We start from the raw sequence: 20,250 nt of genomic DNA on the forward strand, positions 1-20,250 counted from the left end.
ATATAAAGTTTAATCTTTCATTCACAATAAAATTTTCATTCATGTTTTTATATCTATTTATTCTATTCTTTTTCTTTACGCAATATTTTCACGAGACATCTTTTAAATAAACGTTTTAGTATAAAATCTTTTACTCCTATCTTTATTATTTTAACCTAAAACTTCGTTTAAATTGTATTTTAAACAAAAGATTCTTTAAAATTAGTTTTTGTATATAATATTCCTGTTAACTTATATTATGATAAACGCTAAGTTAATTATGGAACGTTTATAATTTTGATATTTTTAATAATATTTTTCTATCTTAATATAATAAGTATTTTATATACATTCATTTGTTATTTATTGTTGGTTGATATATACATTCTTTTATTATTATTATTATTTATTTATTTATTTATTTATTTATTTATTTATTTTGACCTGAAGATTAGCTATATTTTTGAATAGAATTGATTTTCAATAGTTTTAATCGAGTTGAATATTTTTTCTATTTGAAAATTTGGTTATGAAACACGTGTAGTCGTTTTATTATCATTATCTTATGATATTTACTTTGTATTATATTATACTTATTTATTGTGCTTTTACTTATTAATTTTTCTATATGTGACAGTAGATTTTCATCGATGAGTTCATGAACCTTGGTTCTTTTCCCTAAAACTATATATTTATATTTTATACTGCGAAACTTAATTTAATTTGAATTTTTAATAAATTGAATTTAATTGAGTTTTTAACCTGTAAATTTGGATTTTTATCCTTAATATTATTATTATTATTATTATTATTATTATTATTATATATATATATATATATATATATATATATATAATGCGTGTACAAGCATTAGCAAGAATGTGACCATACACACATGCAAGGTTAGGTGCACTCATGATTACAAAGCGAGTTCGATATTTAGTAGGTGTTTAGAAGAACGGGGAGGTTTAAAGTAAATTTAAGTCATCCATTCCTTAAAGTAAAATAAAATTCATTCTCACTGCATTGTGTGAAAGTACATTTATATGCATGTAGGTATCTCGATAGGCTTTCAGAAATTCTATTAAGTATCTTTTCGTTAGTCCACAGAATAGACAGGGATTCCTCGGAGCAGAGATGGCATCACCTGGAAATTGCTGTCACCATATAAAATCTGCCATTTATATAGCTTCTTACCACACAGCCACGCCAGCGTCTATAAGTATATTTATCAAAAATCCTTTTCACAAAACTGTCTTATCTATCCCCATTAGAGTTTTCCAAAACAAAAGCAGAATTTCAAAGCAACAAAATGTAAAAAATTATTTCAACTACAGGTAGTATTGATAATAATGTAGTGTCATCATGGCAGTAGCATAGCTAGGGGAGCGGTAGGGGCAGTAGCAGCAGTAGCGGTACTTTGGGTCTGCTGCAGGTAATATGAGTTGTTTTGTAGTGTTCAGGGGCGATTAACAGAAGAGCCACCCTGGGTGGTACACTCTAGCTATGCTTGTGCATCATGGTGTACTGTCTTTTTGTGTTCCACTCTGGCAAAGTCACAAAATTCTTTTAACTGTTACGTAAATTGTGTACATGTGAAAATTGTGTGGTGTGTGTGTGTGTGTGTGAATATGTGTGTGTGTGTCTTTGTGTCTGTGTTTACATCCCCATAACTTAACGGTTTGGCAAAGGAGACCAATAAAGTACCAGGTTTAAAAAGGAAATAAGTACTGAGGTCTATTAGTTCGAGTAAAATTCTGCAAAGTGGTGCCCAGCATGGGCGCAGTCTAATGACTGAAGCAAGATAAAAGAACAACTAGCACTCCATTGGTTATGACAACGAATGTTCCAGTTGATTCAATCAACAGAGCAGCCTGCTTGTGAAATTAACGTGGAAGTGTGTGAGCACTCCACAGACACACATACCCTTAACGTAGTTCTCCAGGAGATTCAGCATGACACAGAACATGACAATGAGTAATACCTTTGTATCACAGGAATTACTCATTTTTGTTGACTGAGTTGAATTGGGTAACATGAAATAAAGTGTCTTGCTCAAGGATACAACACACTGCTGGGAATCGAACTCACGATCTTATGACTGTGAGCCGAATACCCTAACAACTAAGCTACGTGCCTTCATGATAACAGAACTACATTGATAACAATTGGTAACACATCAACAGTTCTTTAGAGGCACTCAGTGGTGCATAATGTGTGCATCACAGCTGATGTCAGCAAGGACCCTGTCAAAATGCTCTTGCCTAATTTTTTTTTTATGTTGCCAAGATTTGTGTTGCAGTTGTATTCACAACAATTTTTTCCTTATAAAATTTACCTCTGCTAGGCCTTAAAGCAAGCTCAGATTTAGCCATTTGTGAAATTCCAACAAAAATTATGGCCCCACATTTTGTCTGCACAAGACAAAGTTTTAGCTCAAAATGTTTTATGATCAACTTTGATGATTGGTTGTGAGAAACTGTGCAAAATGCAATTGATAGTGTCTAACCATAATGGCCAAACAACATAACATAAGCTTTGTAGCTTTGCCATTGTAAATGGCTTTTAATATGCAATGTAACTCATGAAACCATGGAAAATCATCATCATCATTATTTAATCTCCACTTTTCCATGCTTGCAGGTGTTAGATGGAATTTTGTTGAGGCAAATTTTCTACAACCGAATGCCCTTCCTATTACCAACCTTCACCCATTTCCAAGCAAAAAGATATTTTCTCATAGCCAGACATGTTTTTCACAGAAGACTGGAAATGCTCATTCACAACCATCACATGCTGTCTAGATAGGGGTCTACACACATCCCCACACACAATGGGCATCTTTCAGTTTCTGTCTACCAAATCTGTTCACGAAGCATTGGTCAGCCTAGGGACTGAACCCAAGACCACTTGGTTGGGAAGCAATTTTCTTAACCACACATTGCAGACAAATCGGGTCTGCGATCATCTCATATACCTTGTACTGTACAATGCCAAAGCAACCCATAATGTGAGAAAGAATGAAGAGAGAGTGCATAAGTTACAACTAAATGCTAAGTAAACTGCCAACATTGAGCACAAGGTGATGACAACCAGGGTAAATGACCTATACAGATGAAAAAGCAAAAAAAAGAAAACATAACTATACAGTAATATAGGATAGCTTTTTTATTTTTAGAAAAGTATAACCTTTCTTCAGTTTTTCGTAACTGTGTATGCTCTTTTCGATATTGTTGAAACTTATTGAAACATGAATCAATGTAAAATGTATTTATTTTTTCTAATGATATAATGTCAAAGTAAAGTTTAGAAATTAGTAAAATAAAAACAAAAAAAAAAGAAAAAGAAACAAATTGCATACATTGAAACTTTAGAATTAGCAAAGGTTGGAACACCAACACAGCACAGCTTCTCTTTCTCTGTCTTTAATCTGTCTGTCTGTCTGTCTGTCTCTCTTTTACCAAGCAGTAAAAGAGCTTTGTGAGTTGGTTTGTTATCATAACAGGAGTGAAAAAAAAAAAAAAAACTAAATTTCCAATGTGTCAGGAAAGAATTTCAAACCATCTATGACAATCCCATCACATGAGTATGTATGGTAACGACCATTTGCGTGTGTGTGTGTGGGGGGGGGGGGGCGCACATGTGTGTGTGTGTGTGTGAATTATCTGATACTATGAGAAGACTAAGAAAATCAAATCTGAACAAATTTGGGTCATGCTGTCAGGGGAGTAACATGCAGAATAAACAAACAAAGCAACATTCAGCTGAACTTATTAAACCTGTGGAAATTCCATTAATTTTACTAATACATACATACGTACATACATACATACACACATACACACATGTGCACACACACACACATACATACATACATACATCACAAAACCAGAAAGGAGAAAGCTAATTCGAAGACTAGACATCCAATCCATCACTGGAACTGTAAAAATCTGTAAAACTTTCCAAAATTTTATCATTTAAATATATATGAGCATGTCTAGATATGTAGCTTTATGCATGAGAATACATACATAAAACATACAAATCTTAACATACATACATACATACATACAAAAATACATACATACATACAAAATACTCTGTTGTTGATGTTGAAATTTCAATGAAGGAACCTTGGATCTAGGTTAGAAACCGGCTCTTTCTCTATTGGCAAAAAATCTATGAACAAAACTGAATAATGACATACATACATACATACATATACACAAACAAATGTGTAGAGAACTGTGCACTGGTGTATATGATGTTTGCAATGAGTATTTATATACATACACATGTATATTCTTATTCATTCTCTTAACAATTTTAGACATTTGCCCACTCCCATATCTTATTTCTTCATACATATGCTTTCCTTTTTTTGTTCTCTCACTCCATGCTTTCCACTCATTTTCGATCAAATTTCCAGCGAGTTAACTTACAGATTAAAGACAACAATGTAACCTTCATTTAACTAAGGTATTTTCAGCCTGATGAATAGCTAGTAGAGTACCCCTAGTTGAGTAATTATTACTTCCGAGCAAGGAAACATATGTAGCCTGAATTTTGCCTGCTCCATTCCCTTGATTTGGATTTTTATTCGCACACATTGCAACCTTAGTTGCTACCCGTGAACTATAAAATAACTGTTTTCAGTTTATCAAACTTCTACAGATTGCTTGGAGCTTACTAACTTCCTACACCTGAAACTGGATGCAGGCTTAGCTAAGTGGAGGTGCTTGTCTTCCCCTTGTAAACATAAGGACACAGGAAATGTGTCAAGGCCGACAGGAAGCGGTGCTGCTTCATAGGGCTAAATAGCAGTAGTATTATTCCCTTCATGGGACTGTCACATTAAGTTGACAGCATACAACTACTTTATCACATAAATCTCTGAGAGATTTAGAAATGTATTATTTCTATTTTTGAAATCAGTGAATGTGTTTCACTAGAATTATGATATGTTTACAAGAGCTTGATAGGCATCTTCGACTAGCAGGCCATTGCTACTGCAGACTGATGACGAGCAAAGACTCAGAAACATGTCTGTGGATGCAGGCTTAACTAAGTGGAGGTGCTTGTCTCCCCCTTGTAAACATAAAGACACAGGAAATGTGTTAAGGCCGGCAGGAAGCGGTGCTGCTTCCTAGGGCTAAATAGCAGTGGTATTATTCCCTTCATGAGACTGTCACATTAAGTTGACAGCATACAAGTAAAATAAGAAAAACAATTAAATTGGAGAAAAAAGATTAAGTGAAATGTTTTGTAAATATTTTCATAGTCTTCAGAGAGTCTGTCTGTCTGTCTCTCTCTCTCTCTTCCTTTGTGAATGCTTGGAAGGTAAGTAGTAGTAAATTTGAAGGGATAGTTTATGACTACAGAGAATTGATGGTTTAAGTAGGAGCATCCATGGGAGGAAAAGGAAGAGAAGCAGAAGAAGAAGAAAAAGAAAAAGAAGGGGGTGGAGAAGGAGATGAAGGAGGAAAAGAAGAGGAAGAAGCAGAAAGAAAAGAGAAAATACAGGAGTACCGTGATACAGTAGATTGTTCGTGGAATCTTCTTTAATGGTCAAATAACCTAAAAGTGACTTGCTATGGTCGTAGCAGTAGTGGTTGGAATTGTTCTAAATTCTTGTTGTAATTTCATCTGTAGTGGTATTCAAAATAGGTTTATATTTTGCAATAAAATATGCTTCTTTGCTAATGTGCTGATTATAGGTTGCATTGTCCCTGAGGACAATGCAAGGGGGGAAATTCTAAAGTTGGTTGTTCGTTAGTGGCGCAAATATTGATGTGTTTGCTTAATCCTATTTTTCTGTATTCTCATATTTTAATCTGGGATCTATGTACCACCATCCTCTGGCATAGATTGTTTTTAGTTTGACCAATATATTGTTCTCGACATCCTGAGCAAGTTAATATATATATTAGGTTTCCCAAAGCACATACGAAGTTGTTCTTCATTGTAAAACATTGACCTTGTTTGAAGGAGAATTCCAATTCCTCAATTAGGTTGACACGTATACCACAGTTAGGTCTTCTGCATTTTTTTACTGTTGGTTTCGATGTTGTTGACGAGTGTACTTGGACCTATGTTAGAAGACTTTTCATTGACTTGGGATGTCTTTTGCTCTTTATGATGGTGTGTGTCTGGAGGATTTGATCCATTCTATGGTCCCTTTTTAGTAAAGGGATGTTCTGGAGAAGGGTGTCAAAGCCTCATTGTTTAAGGGGTTGTGTGTGTGTATGCATGGTAGAGTTTTTGGTTGTAAATACTTCTTTAGTTTGGGGAGTCTGAGTTCATGGGTGTTGAGTTGTAGGGCATGCTGAAAGTCTATATCAATTAGTGATGGTGGGTAGTTCCTGCTGACAAGTATATCCTTTAGCTCATGTAGTTGTGTCCCTGGTTCTTGTATCAGAAACTATAGTACAAATCCTTTTCGCCAGGTTGTAAGAGATATTCATTCTAGTGTGTCTGGGGTGGCATGAGTTGAATGGCAGATATTGCTTGGAGTCCATGGTCTTATAGTATAAGTCTGTTTCTATTTTGTTGTTGGATCTCTTAATGAGGATGTCGAAGAATGGAAGTTGTTGGTGATTATATTCCATCATAAATTGAATGTTTATGTCAAGTCCATTCAGAAGTGCTTGAAATTCTTTAAGTCTCTCTATACTTTCGTGTCAAAGAATGAAACAGTTATGGAATATCATTGAAAGAACTAAGAAGAAAATAGGGAAGGCCAACTCATGGTATGATAGCCACAAATACCAGAGTGTCTTGTTCGTTTACACCACCCCTAGAGGCGAACTGGCGTACTGCTTTAGAAGGGCCCTAGACAAGCTTAAGCTAAGAATTCAGGTTGTAGAAAGGCCAGGTATCAAATCCCTAATCAGTAGAACCTACTCTTTTAATAGAACCTCTTGTACTGATAGGAACTGTATTGTATGTAGATTTAGCCCACAAACAAACTAGGAATGTAGTTTATAGCATAAGATGTACAGAGGGATGGTGCAGAAACAAGACAATGACGTACACAGGGGAGACAGCATAGAGCATAGGAGAGTGGCTAAATGAGCATTGGAGGGAACTTAAAGAAGAGAAGAGTTCATCAATTCTATACTAGCATGCCAAGCAGGAATACAGGGGTCTTGCTCAACAACATAGAAGTTTAAATCTTGTCTGTGGTGTGTGCGTACAAGTAAATGTAATCGCCTTACCTCGGTTTTCCTTTCCTCGACTGCGAGTCTGTCTTGCAGTATCCAATCCTTGAAGCTTGCCCCGACCCGCAGTACACCAGGAATAGTAGCTGCTTCTCCCAAACCTAGACCGTCGCTTAACACATCTTGTCCTGACGACGACCCCGTTCGAAAAAGGGCACGAATCCCGATCGAGGCTCCCTCTGCCCTGTTTCCCCTTCCGGTCAGCCTCCCCAGACACTGACGTCATACCACACGCCACCCTGATCTTAAAGATCACGTTCACCCCTACTCCAATTCGAAGTCCGCCATCCAACCGGGCGGGCGCCTTACACGTCGAGATCTTCTCAAGCTAGGTGGTTCGTTTCCATCGCACTCTTCATCCGACGAAGTGGCTATCCTGCGCAGATCCAGCACGTGACGCGGCATTCCATCCACAGATACATTGTTTCTGGGATTGACCGCTGTCACTGTTCCCCTGCCCCATTGTGATGTGCAGCGTGCCTTCGGCAGCTTGACCCAAACTTCCTCCCCTACTTTCACGCCAGCGGGTCCCTTCTCTTCTTCGCAGAACTCCGGCGTCTTACTGGGATGCCTCCATTCATATTTGAACACCGCTCTGTGCGGCACAGACTCTTCCGCTTGTCCGGATCGGGGAGACATGTTGTACCAGTAGACCGCTTCCAGGGGCGAAATGTGCCCCCTTTCAGCCATGGCCTTGATCATCCGATGGTGCCTCTCAACGATTCCGTTGCTACTCGGCCTATGCGCCGCTCTAAATAATCGTAGCACCTTCCACCGGTCAAGAATCTCTCCCAACGCTTCCGAACGAAACGCCGCCCCATTGTCCATTAGCAGTTCTCCAAGAATATCCCGTTCAGAATGCGGGCAATCTCATCGGCAATGCCTGTCCTCAGCTCCCTCCAAATGGCCAGCCGGCCCGGCCCGGCCCGCAGTCAACCATGCTGAGATACATTTCCTGACGGTAGTGCGTCACACCCATAGCCAGTCTCCTCCAGTTGCACTCTACTGAGAGATTCCCCTGCTCATGCCCACCCGGGGCGGGGTCAATGGACTGGCATCTGTCACATTTCGCGACCACTTTCTTAACGTTTCTCCTAGTGACGTCAGCATCAACCATTTTCGCCAGATACAGGGTCCTATCCACCCCCAAGTGGTGCATAGCATGTAGCTCCTTCAGTTCGGAGTCACCCAGCCGACACGCTGCCGCTATCCCTTTCCTTGCTTCCTCCGGTTCCTCCAGCCACGCCCTTTTCACCCTGGTCAGTGCGTTCGCCCTGTTTCTTTCCGAAGGCACGAAAACCACGTTCAGCTTCAGTCCGAACTCGGCGATCAGCTCTCCCAGAACTCCTAGGCGGCGTTTCACCAACATCTCCGCGGCACCTTTCGTCCGGACTCTCTTCTCGCTGGTAATTACTGTTCCTACCCAGCCGACCACGGTGGCCGAATCCGTCCGGATCTCGATCGAGCGCAGTCCCCATCTCAGGGCCAAGTTCACCCCTTTCAGCACCGCATCTAGTTTGGCGACATTGATGTGGTTGAAGTCGTCCGCTTTCCGTAGCCAGGCCGCATCCTCCACCTCAGCACCTTCGATCTCCAACACAACCCCTATCGCTATACTGCTAGCATCACACCAAACCGTCCCGCACTCCGTCTTGGGCACATACCAGTTTCCTCTAACCGGGTCTTCCGCTCTCGTTCTCTCCAGGATTTCCCGCATCATCACCTCTCCTACCTTGTCACCCCAACTCTCCCCCTCTGCTCGTCTCTTGATGTAACTACATGCAATGCGCAACCAACCAGCGATCGGATAGTGTCCGATCAACATCCCACAAACCGAGAACAACTCTCTCTTGCTGACGCTGGAACTCAGCTCTGGGATCTCGTTTCCTCTCCGGAACACCAGCTCGCCTGATCTGTCTTTTTGTAGCTTCAGCCCCAGCGCAGCTCCCCCCACCATCGACTCATGCGGCTTCGCAATCAGCCCGAACCTCTCCAGGTGTCTCACTACCTCGGTGGCTGGCACTACAGTCTCGTCAACCAAAATGTCGTCGATGTAGGAACTGGTGGCCTTCCTTATCCTCTCCTCTTTCCCTAGGACGGACTTGAGTACCATCGCCATAATTTTCGGAGCGGAATTCAGCCCGAAACCCAGCCTGGTTAAACAGTACGTCCGGCCCTTGTACCGCACCAGCTGGTATCGCCACAGCTTGTCACTCACACGAAGCTGCAAATATGCCGACTTCAAGTCGACGATCGTCGCTGCCTTTGGTCGACTGTCTCCACACACGTAACGTCTCACAGCAAACGTCCGTTGCCTCGCCTCCCGTGTGGCACGATATATGGTCGTTCAGTTCCCTAAAGTCCAGCATCGGTCTGACTTTTCCTTTCGTCGGCTGCACCACCGCCATCAGAGGCAGCACTCCATTCACCACCTCCTCTTTCCACGGGACAAGGACTCCTTCCTTGATCCATCTCTCTACCTCCTCGTCGAACTCGACGTCGGCGTGACCTTTCAACTTATGCTGGTAGCAGCTAACCCTATTCTTTAGTAGTGGGGGCCCGTTCTTCCATCGCCACTCTATCGTCCACCTCCGACCATCAAACGCCGCCTGAAAATCTTTGTCTTCGATGGTGTAAGCGGCGCTGTCCTCGACGGGGCTCTGCTCTCCCTGGCGGTCCCGACTCACGCCGCACGATGCCCCCACGCTTCCGAACGTGACCTCATCTCCTGCAATCCTAACGCCACCACGACGGTTGATGGCGTCCATCCCCAACACGACATCAACCCCGTCTATCACATAGTCGATCACGATCACCCGTAGCCTCAGCGCCGCGCTCGGTAACGCTATCTCCAGACTGGAGCTGCCCCTGCAACGGATCTCTCTACCGTCGACCGCCCGGACGCTACTCGTCCCATCCCATTTCTTCGCCACTCTTGGCGTCACGAGGGTAGTCGTGCAACCCGTGTCCACGAGGGCCTTGAACTTCTTCCCCTTGTAGTAACGCCGTGCGCATGCGTAGTCTCACGCATGCGTGGAATTAAACAAGCAAGCGTTCCCGCTTCTATTCTAGCTCTTTCTCGGTCGGCCGGCCATGAGCATGGACGTGTCAAGCAGTGTCTCCAACATTCCAACTCTGGAGACAGTCTCTTTACGTGTTTAGCTGTCTCTCTTCATCTTTCGAACTTACGCTCGACAGCTCGCTTACATCTACATACCAAACGTCCAAACAACAATGCTCACACACACAGAAGCTGTAACAATAAACAAGAGCTAAAGATATATATATTTACCACCTGAATAAATGTTGTTTAGGTTGATAGTCTGGAGTTCAGCGTTCCGTTATATTTCTAATTTTATATAGGAAAGTCAGGTATACATCTAATGATGTATAACCAACTTTCCTATACCCTCGACCTCGACCACGGGCAGCGCCTCTACTTGGTTGCGGGGAAAGTTTGAGAGACAGAAACTTCCCCACGGTCGTTTCCCTGGTCGCAATCACGGGCGATGTGCCCAGTCTTCCTGGATCGATAGCAGACGGGCCCCGATTCAGCGCATTCCCTCGCCATGTGCGGCCCCTGACATTTGAAACACCGGCCCGAGAACGGCCGCTGTCGTTGCTCGGTAGCCTTCCTCACGCCATTCTCAGGCTGTCGTCTGTTGGAACGCGCCTCTGTCGCCGCCATCGCTATCGGCTTCCGTCCGACGTGTTGTGTCAACACGCGAGCTTGCGCTACTAGCTCGCTGAGCGCCATCTTTCTCCCGCCAGGCAACTGCTGCAATCGGATCCCTACGTCGTCGGGGAATCCATTTACAAACGCCAGCCGCGCCGCTCTGTCCAGGCCTTCTCCCGTAAACCCAGCCAGTCTTCGCACTTCCGCCGCGTACTCATCCACTCGTTTCCCCCCCCCCCCCCCATCTAATCGTTCCTAGTTTTACGAAGGCAGCGTACTCGCTCTCCGTATACGCTTCTCTCAACCTCCGTTTGACGTTCTCTGCACTTAATCTTTCTTCCTCGTCCATTTCTAGGTAGAGGGTCAGGGCGCTCCCTTCCAAGTATAGAGCCATGAGACTCGCCACATCACTTATTCCTTGCAGCTTGGCAACGAGCATAATTTTTCGTATCCATGCCATCACATCTCCTTCGCCATTAAAAGGCCTGATCACATCGCTGGCGATCCTAATCTTGGTGGCTGCCATCGCGGCGAATTTCTGCACGTGAGGCCGAAATAGCTTGTGGTGTGTGCGTACGAGTAGATGTAATCGCCTTACCTCGGTTTTCCTTTCCTCGACTGCGAGTCTGTCTTGCGGTATCCAATCCTTGAAGCTTGCCCGGACCCGCAGTACACCAGGAATAGCAGCTGCTTCTCCCAAACCTAGACCGTCGCCTAACGCGTCTTGTCCTGACGACGACCCCGTTCGAAAATGGGCACGAATCCCGATCGAGGCTCCCTCTGCCCTGTTTCCCCTTCCGGTCAACTCGCCCTTCCGGTCAGCCTCCCCAGACACTGACGTCATACCACATTGTCCACACATAGAACGGAAGCAAATTACGGAAGCTACACATATAATAGAAAATAAGCTTAGCCTAAATAGAAAACTAGAATGGGACACTAGCACACACACACACCACAACCTATAACAAAATAAGATCCCCATAAACTAATAATAATATGAAACTAATACAATAGACAGATAAATAAATGAAATTAATTAATTATATACATAATCAAAATATAATAAATTAAATTAAATTAATACAAAAAAAAAGAAAGAAATGGAAAAGTTAGTTGATAAAAACAAATAAAATAAATAAAAGTAAATTAAACGAACGTGAATAGACAGGGGATACTGATAATGCAGGTACCATACACATTCCGACTCACACACTTACTAAACATAGACACACACAGGGATATACGCATGCGCAAATAAAGACACATACAACAGGAATACCAAATGGCAGATCGTTAGGAATACAAAAAAGAAAGAAGAAAGCAGAGAACCACTGACGAGGTCACAAGAGTGTGACGAAAGGACTCTGGCTGAAATACAACTAATCTTAATATATAAATCTGAAATTGTGTGTTTGTGTGAAGCCTTTTTGAATGTTTATAGAAATCCACATTTTCCACTTTTTCGTAAAATTTTTTACATCAATGGAATTTTCTCGATGTGAACATTCCAGTGCAGTAATTAGATTTTTTAAAATTTCGTTTACTTTGTGTGATTTAAGGGAGATTTGGCTGTTGTTTCTAGCAACTTTTATATTTCATCCCTGCTACCTGGAACGGCATTCTTACACACGCGCTCAACATAAAAATATAGAGAGTAAGAGTAAAAGAGGGAGAGGGTGGGAGAGAGAAAGTGATACATACAAAGTCATAGATTAAACTTTCATCTCGGTATTCTTTACCTATTTTTCATAACATAGATACGTAAAAACACACACAACCGCACATACATGACCTGTGACAACAACATACACATTGCTCTCAATCTCTATTCATTTCTCCCCCTCTTCCTCTCTCGCTCTCTCAAACGTATACACGTGCAAGTAAACAATCATTCACATCGTGGTATATTTACAAAACATTGATGGCATAACTACAGAGTTGTATCCCCCAACTTTGGAAGGTCATAACTTACATAAAAATGAATATTTTTTTATGAAATTTTCTATGCATATATTATTTATTATGTAGATTCCAAATATACAAAAATTTCCGGTGAAAGTGTTTTGGAAGGGGGTGGGGTACAATATTCGGAAATTCCACTTAAATTCCTCTTGTACATTTCAAGCATGTAGGAATTTTGAAGGAAACAACTGCAGATTATTTTTGAGAAGTGTTCCCCACTCGGTGGTGTTTCGGAGCAAGTCGTCCATATTTGTTTCATTTTTCTCTCTTATGTGCTTATGTGCATCCTTAGATTTCTAATGAAGTAATAGGCAGTGAAGAGAAGCAGTCATAAGAAAACTTTTAACTACCCCTATTCCTTTCTCTCCCCCTCTCTACCTCTTCCTCTCTCGCTCTCTCAAAAGCATACACGTGCAAGTACACAATCATTCAGTAAAATATAACTCATGTTCATCAATGTTTTGTAAATTTACCACGATTTTCACTAGGGTGTTAGGGTTAGGGTTTTAGGGTCAGGGTTAGGGTTTAGGATTAATGTTACGGTTACGTTTTTTAGGGTCAGGCTAGGGTTAGGGTTTAGGGTTAGTGTTAGGATTAGGGTTGGGTAATCGTGCGGGTGTTAATCTGAAAAGTTACAGATATGTGAAAAGTACCGACCCTGCCATTTATTATAACTTTTGTTGTTCTGGTTAATATATACATAGATTATGCCTCCAAAGAAGAGAGTTTGCTGGGGAAAGACAGCAACCGGTTTAAAATGACAGCCACAGACTGCAGCAATTCACCACATTCCAGTAGCTACTTTGAACATAATGCAAAATGGTGCATCAACACCTTCTGCCCAATCTGATAGAATTCTAGCAAAACTGTTTAGCAACAGATCGCCAGCAATTGCTTCATCACAAATTGCCATCCTAGCTCCTGTGAAAAGGGATTACCCTGCTATGTATAATCAGGGCAGCGCAAAAAGTTGTTTTGCACAAGCATTTCTATAGCCAATTACACGGATGAAATTTACGTATGCTTAATAATTTTACGCAAACAGCCTTCAGACTTTCCCTATTAATTTCATCGTCTTTTGAATTATGAACATATTTACATCATAAGGGTTTTTTCGTTGTAAGGCTTTCTTTTTTAGTTGATTTTCAGCTAGCAAGACTTATCGTAGATGGCATAATAAGTCACACCCGGACAAGGTCGGTTTATACTGCTAGTATAAAATAAAGCTGAAGCAAGTGAACACCAAATATATAGTGTGTGCGTTTTCATTGGCTAAACTGGCATCCTCAAATACAACATTCGTTTCAACGCATAAATTCACATCAAGAATTTTGTAAAACAAATATATAAATATATATATACAGTGGGGGGGGGGGGGGGGGGGAAATAAATAGTTGTACATGTCAAAATTCTTTATTTATTTAATTTCTAATGAGCATAAATGGGATATATCAATACTATATTTGCATACACATACATAAACAAAGAATATACAAAAAAAAAACTAATAAATTATAGTAACTAATGAATTTATATATAAATATTTAGGGGTGAAAAAAGTATTCGTACAGAACATAAGTAATTGATAATTCTGATTTAATACTTCGTAGCATAACCATTATTCAGTTCCACTTCAACCAATCTCTTCTTGTAGTTCTTAATCAATGACCCGCATGTTTCTTTAGGAATTTTTTCCCATTCTTCATGACAAATTTTCTTCAAATTTGGAATGCACATTGGGGCTCTTGAATGAATTTTAATTTTCAAATAACGCCACAAATTTTCAATGGTTCAAGTCAGGTGACTGGCTTGGCCATTCTAATAATTTTATATTGTGATTAATAATCCATTTTTGGTAGACTTCGCAAAGCTGGAGCTTTTCTACAGAATCTCATAAATTATTGTTCAAAATATTTTGGTACATCTCTGCATTCATTCTACCATCTATCACAAGTAAATTGCCAGTGCCATTTGCAGAGAAATACCCCTACACAATGATGTTGCCACCTCCAAACTTTACAGTAGGAATTGTGTTTTTCGGTGAATAAGTGGTACCACCTTTTCTCCAAACATGGCTATGCGAATTTCGCCCAAACAATTCAATTTTCGACTCATCTGTCCAAAGAACATTTTCCTAGAATGTATCAGATTTATCTTTATGTTCATAAACAAATTTTCAACGGGCATCTCTATGCCTTTTAGTCAACAGTGGAGTCTTTCTAGGAGAACATGACTTCATTTCATTCCTATGAAGTTCATTGCTGATTGTTCATAGTGTAACACTAGTCCCTGAAGCTAACAAATCTTCTTGCAACTCCTTTCTGGTGATCATTGCGTTTTTTTTTTATTCTTCACTTCATTTTTCTTAAATATCTAGAGGAAATCTTGCGTGGTACACCGGATCTTATTCTGTTTTCAACAGTTCCCGATTTTTTATATCTTTGAATAAATGAAGATATGGTAGAAAATGGAATACAAAGGGTCTCTGATATTTTCCTGTAACTTTTACCTGCTTTCCACTGTTCAATAATTAAGTTTTTCACTGAATTTGTGAGTTCTTTACGTTTCGCCATTATTATGACACTACTTTATGTTGTCTCAGTGCTGAATGAAGAAGATAGCGTTTTGACACTTAAAAATGACCACTGATAAGATTATTGGAACAAACGAGAAAGTTCTAGTAAAAAAAAAAAATTATTTTAACATTATTTTGTGGCATAGAAACTCATAAATTTATTCTGTGCGAATACTTTTTTCACCCCTAAATATCTATAATTGTATATAAATTCATTAGTTACTATGATTTATTAGTTTCTTTTGCATATTCTTAGTTCATGCATGTGCATGTAAATATAGTATTAGTATATCTCATTTATGCTCATTAGAAATTAAATAAATAAAGAATTTTGACATGTACGAATATTTATTCCCCCCCCACTGTATATATATATATATATATATATATATATATATATATATATATATTTATACATATAAAAAAAGCTTCTTTCAGTTTCCGCCTACCAAAAACCTTGTGAGTGCACAAGGTTTTAGTTGGCCCAAGGCTATAGTAGAAGACACTTGCCCAAGGTACCATACATTGGGACTGAATACAGAGTCACATGGCTAGGAAGCAAGCTTCTTTCCACACAGCCATGCATGTGCCTATATATATATATATATATATATATATATATATATATATATATATATATATATATATATATATATATATATATATATATATATATATATATATATATATATATATATATATATATATATATATATATATATATATATATATATATATATATATATATATATATATATATATATATTAGTGACAGGAATAAATATTTTGTGAGTGTATTGATAATATTTTGGGATTGGCAGGCGGTGGGGGGAGGGCAAGAGTTCAGCCAGGGTTCAATAAAATATAAAAATATAAAATATATAGATATATAAAAACTTAAAGAAGTGAAGAAAATAATATAGAAGGAAAAGGAAAGGGAAGTTAATGAAAAATTCTGTACAAAATGTAGTAGTAGTAGTAGTGATAGTAGTAGTAGTAGTAGTAGTAGTAGAAACTGAGAAAGAATAACATATATAGCTAATAAAATAACAATTATGACTGGAATATAATCAAATTTTATTTGCTAAACTTGAATTTTTCAAATGATAGTTTCAAATAATAATAATAACAATAATAATGATAATAATAACAATAATAATAATAATAATAATAATAATAATAATAATAATAATAATAATAATAATAATAATAATAATAAAAGAAAAGCAAAAACATATTCTGTGATGAATGGTCTCAGAAAATGAATTAACTATGATTGATCTATGTGAGGTGTTGGAGGTTCAATTGGTGGTAAAATATGCCCGCCTTTCCTTGACAGAATTATCAGTTCTTTTTTCAGATTGAAAATTTCCTGTGTTTGAAGGTCACACAGCTGTTCTAGACGTTCCAGTTCATCAATAGTTTGCTGAGATTCTCCTCGGAATTCCTCACCCTGTTGGGAAGGAAGTGAAAAAAAGATAAATAGGAAATGCAAATTGCAAAGAAATAGCATGAAAATTTTTTTTTAATTCTTTAGATATATTATACACGATGTAAACCAAACTTAAGAAAATTAACCCAACAATCACAATTTTCAAGGTTACAACATTACAACATCCAGGGCCAATGCTAGGGAGTGTGGGACCCAATTAGAGAATTATCAGTGGGGCCTTCTACTCTACAAAAGCTGAAGATTGGTGTTTTATGCTTTGTGTAGTATGCCAGTCCTAGCCAAAAAGCATTGAGGGCTTGAGACTCCATTAGCCACAATGATGTATTAAAAATTCATCAGTGTCCTCTGCTTGAGCCTGTGCATAGGGCCCATTCTTGGCATGGGGCCCAATTTGAGCAAATCTGTCTAATTGGCTTAAAACTGGTACTAACATCCCTAATTTACAAGTCATATTAGGTAGCATTTGTGTAGCTGCTGAAAGTGCTAGACATAGTAGTCCAAAACTACATTTATTCAAACCCTCAAACTAGATTTTTACAAAATGGAAGGACACTTTAGGTAATGTAGTGTTACATATAAAAATAAAATGAAAAAAAATGTGAGGTTTGTTAAGGTTGGAATAGTTTTTGCCATAGGCTTGCTAAACAATGTGAACAGCCTCTAAGTCTAGATATATTGTCTTACCACTCAATTTTCGAGTGATACTGCAACAGTCTCTGTTTCTCAAAGCCATCTAACATACCACTTCCAGCCGAAGCCTACCCAAAGCGCAACTCTCACCTCTTCTCATCACCCATAGTGCTTTTCTATACCTCAGGCTCCACACTAAGAACTATTCATAATCCCAACCACATGCATGGCACATAGGCAAGTGCTTTCTACTATAGCCCTGGGATGGCTAATACCTTGTGGCTGAACTTGGTAGATAGAAACTGTGGCAGCCTGTCATACAAACATATATATGAGATCTGATCAAAAAGTATCAGGACTCTTGCTATGGTAACTGTTGCTATGGTAACAGACTAAAGTACACAGAGTGAAGCTACTTGGTACAGATTGACCTTGAACTCTGTCACATACACAGACACTAAGTTATAACATTTCCACTCACTTCCAATGTTTATGACAGTGCATGGAAGTAAAGTGTGCAGAGTATGGATGTGGATAGAATTGTGTGCATCCAGTGAGTGGTTACTCCACCAAAACAATGTACCTGCCCATTCAACACAACTTGTGCAGCAGATTTTGGCCAAGCACAGCATTCTCCAGGTCCAACAAGCATCATACCCACCAGATCTTGCTTCTTGCTACATTCTCCTCTTTCCAAAAATCAAACCCCATTTGAAAGGACCATGATGAGGCAGCTGTTTGCTTTCTCCAAAAGGGAGTTCCAGGAATGGTTCCATCAATGGAAATGATGCTGGATAAAGTGAATGGCTTCAAAGGGGACTACTTCAAAAGAGATTAAACGTTGAGTTTATATGTGTTGTGCTTTTCTTTTTATAACACCTGTCCTGATTTTTGTTTTTATCAGACCTTGTATATATATATATATAATGTAAGAGAGTTAGGGGTTGAGGATTCAACCCACTAAGGGATAGTATCTATCCAATATACTGCTGGGAGGGTACCCAACTGATTATTTGTAACATCGATTGTTAATATAACATGGTATGTCATAAGCATTTGTATGTTGTCGTTTTTGTCATTTTAGTAACAAAATAAGTTAATTAACTCAACGGAATACACTGTCTGCAAGTCGATTGGTACCACATATTCTCCTCCATTTTCTAATTGCTATATATATATATATGGGGCTGCGTGCCCTGAAGTTTTTTCTAGACCAACGCCCCAACCCACAACCCGACACCTCCACACTCATTCATCTGGCCGAACTTGTCCTATCTCTCAACTGCTTCTCGTTCGCGGGAGATATCTACCAGCACCCCTCGGGAGTGGCCATGGGGACGAGAATGGGCCCCAACTACGCGAACCTCTTTGTTGGTTATGTTGAGGCCCAAATATTCTCCAGTTTCACTGGTCCTACTCCCGAACTATACGGTCGGTATATCGACGACTGTATCGGTGCCACCTCACTCTCCCGCGAACATCTTGACTCGTTCTTCTCTTTCGTTCAGTCTTTCCATCCTGCCCTCCACTTCTCCTGTACTGTCTCTGACACCTCTGTCCCCTTTCTCGACATTTCGGTCAGCAACCTCCACTCCGCCCTTAGCACCTCCATCCACTACAAACACACAGACTCACATTCCTATCTCAACTTCTCCTCCTCCCACCCTAGACACACAAAACTTTCCATCCCCTATTCCCAATTCCTCCGTCTACGCAGACTTTGTAGCGACAGCCATGACTTTGAGACTCAGTCTCAACTCATGGCTCACCACTTTAGCCTGCGTGGATATCCACCCACCACCATCCACACCGCCCTTGCCAGAGCACGTTCTGTGGACCGTGCATCTGCTCTCTCCCCTCGAACCCGCCCTGCCGTTTCCCGCCTCCCTTTTCCCCTCACCTACCATCCCACCACTCTACCCCTCCAACGCTCCATTCTCCGAGCTTTTCGGCGCCTCCAGTCCGACCCCTCCACCTCCCACATCTTCCCTAATCGACCCCTCCCCTCCTTCAAACGAGCCCACAACCTACGGGACCTCTTGGCCCACAGCTTCTTCCCCAACCCAACCTCCCAACCTGGCTCGTTCCCCTGCTCCCGCCCACGCTGCAGCACTTGCCCTTACCTCTCCAACACCACCCTCCTCACCAGCACCCATCACCGACCCTATCGCATCACCGACTCCTTCACCTGCACGTCTACCAACATCATATATTGCCTCTCCTGCTCTCTCTGCCAATCTCTGTACATCGGACAAACGGGGCGCCGCCTGGCCGACCGATTCGCGGAACACCTCCGAGACATCAACGTCGGCAATGACACCCCGGTGTCACGCCACTTCCGTTCTGCCGGCCACTCCTTGCGGCAACACCTGTCTGTGTTTGGATTGTCCATGCACAGGGGCCATCCGGACTCCCGTTTGCGCCGTGAACAGGGATTAATCTTCTATCTTCGCTCCTTTGCTCCACATGGGCTCAACTCCCCTCCACTCTTCATCTAACCCCCTCCTCCTGTCTCTCTCCCCACCCTCCTTCCTACCACCCATCTCTCCCCTCCCCCACCTCCTGCTCCGACTCCTACTTCTTTGTACGTCTCTTCACCTCTCTTCACTCCTACTTCTCTTCCTACTTCTCTTCATTCCTACTTCTCTTCCCACTTCTCTTCCTACTTCTCTTCACTCCTACTTCTCTTCACTCCAACTTCTCTTCCTACTTCTCTTCCCACTTCTCTTCCTACTTCTCTTCCTACTTCTCT

At 40.6% G+C, this 20,250-nt stretch overlaps 1 protein-coding gene across 1 annotated transcript in view; it reads right to left on the reverse strand.

The window, feature by feature from the left end:
* Nucleotides 1-16,475: 16,475 nt before the first annotated feature.
* LOC106873590 (cilia- and flagella-associated protein 44) overlaps nt 16,476-20,250 on the reverse strand; it is a 192,187-nt gene continuing 188,412 nt past the window's right edge. The window contains exon 34 of the mRNA XM_014921024.3: nt 16,476-16,868. Within this exon, the coding sequence (XP_014776510.2) occupies nt 16,686-16,868 (183 nt within the window). The 3' untranslated portion in view covers nt 16,476-16,685. The remainder of the gene's footprint in view (nt 16,869-20,250) is intronic.

This window comes from Octopus bimaculoides, chromosome 5, assembly GCF_046866305.1.
Source record: "Octopus bimaculoides isolate indiv1 chromosome 5, ASM4686630v1, whole genome shotgun sequence".
NCBI classification, from domain to species: domain Eukaryota; kingdom Metazoa; phylum Mollusca; class Cephalopoda; order Octopoda; family Octopodidae; genus Octopus; species Octopus bimaculoides.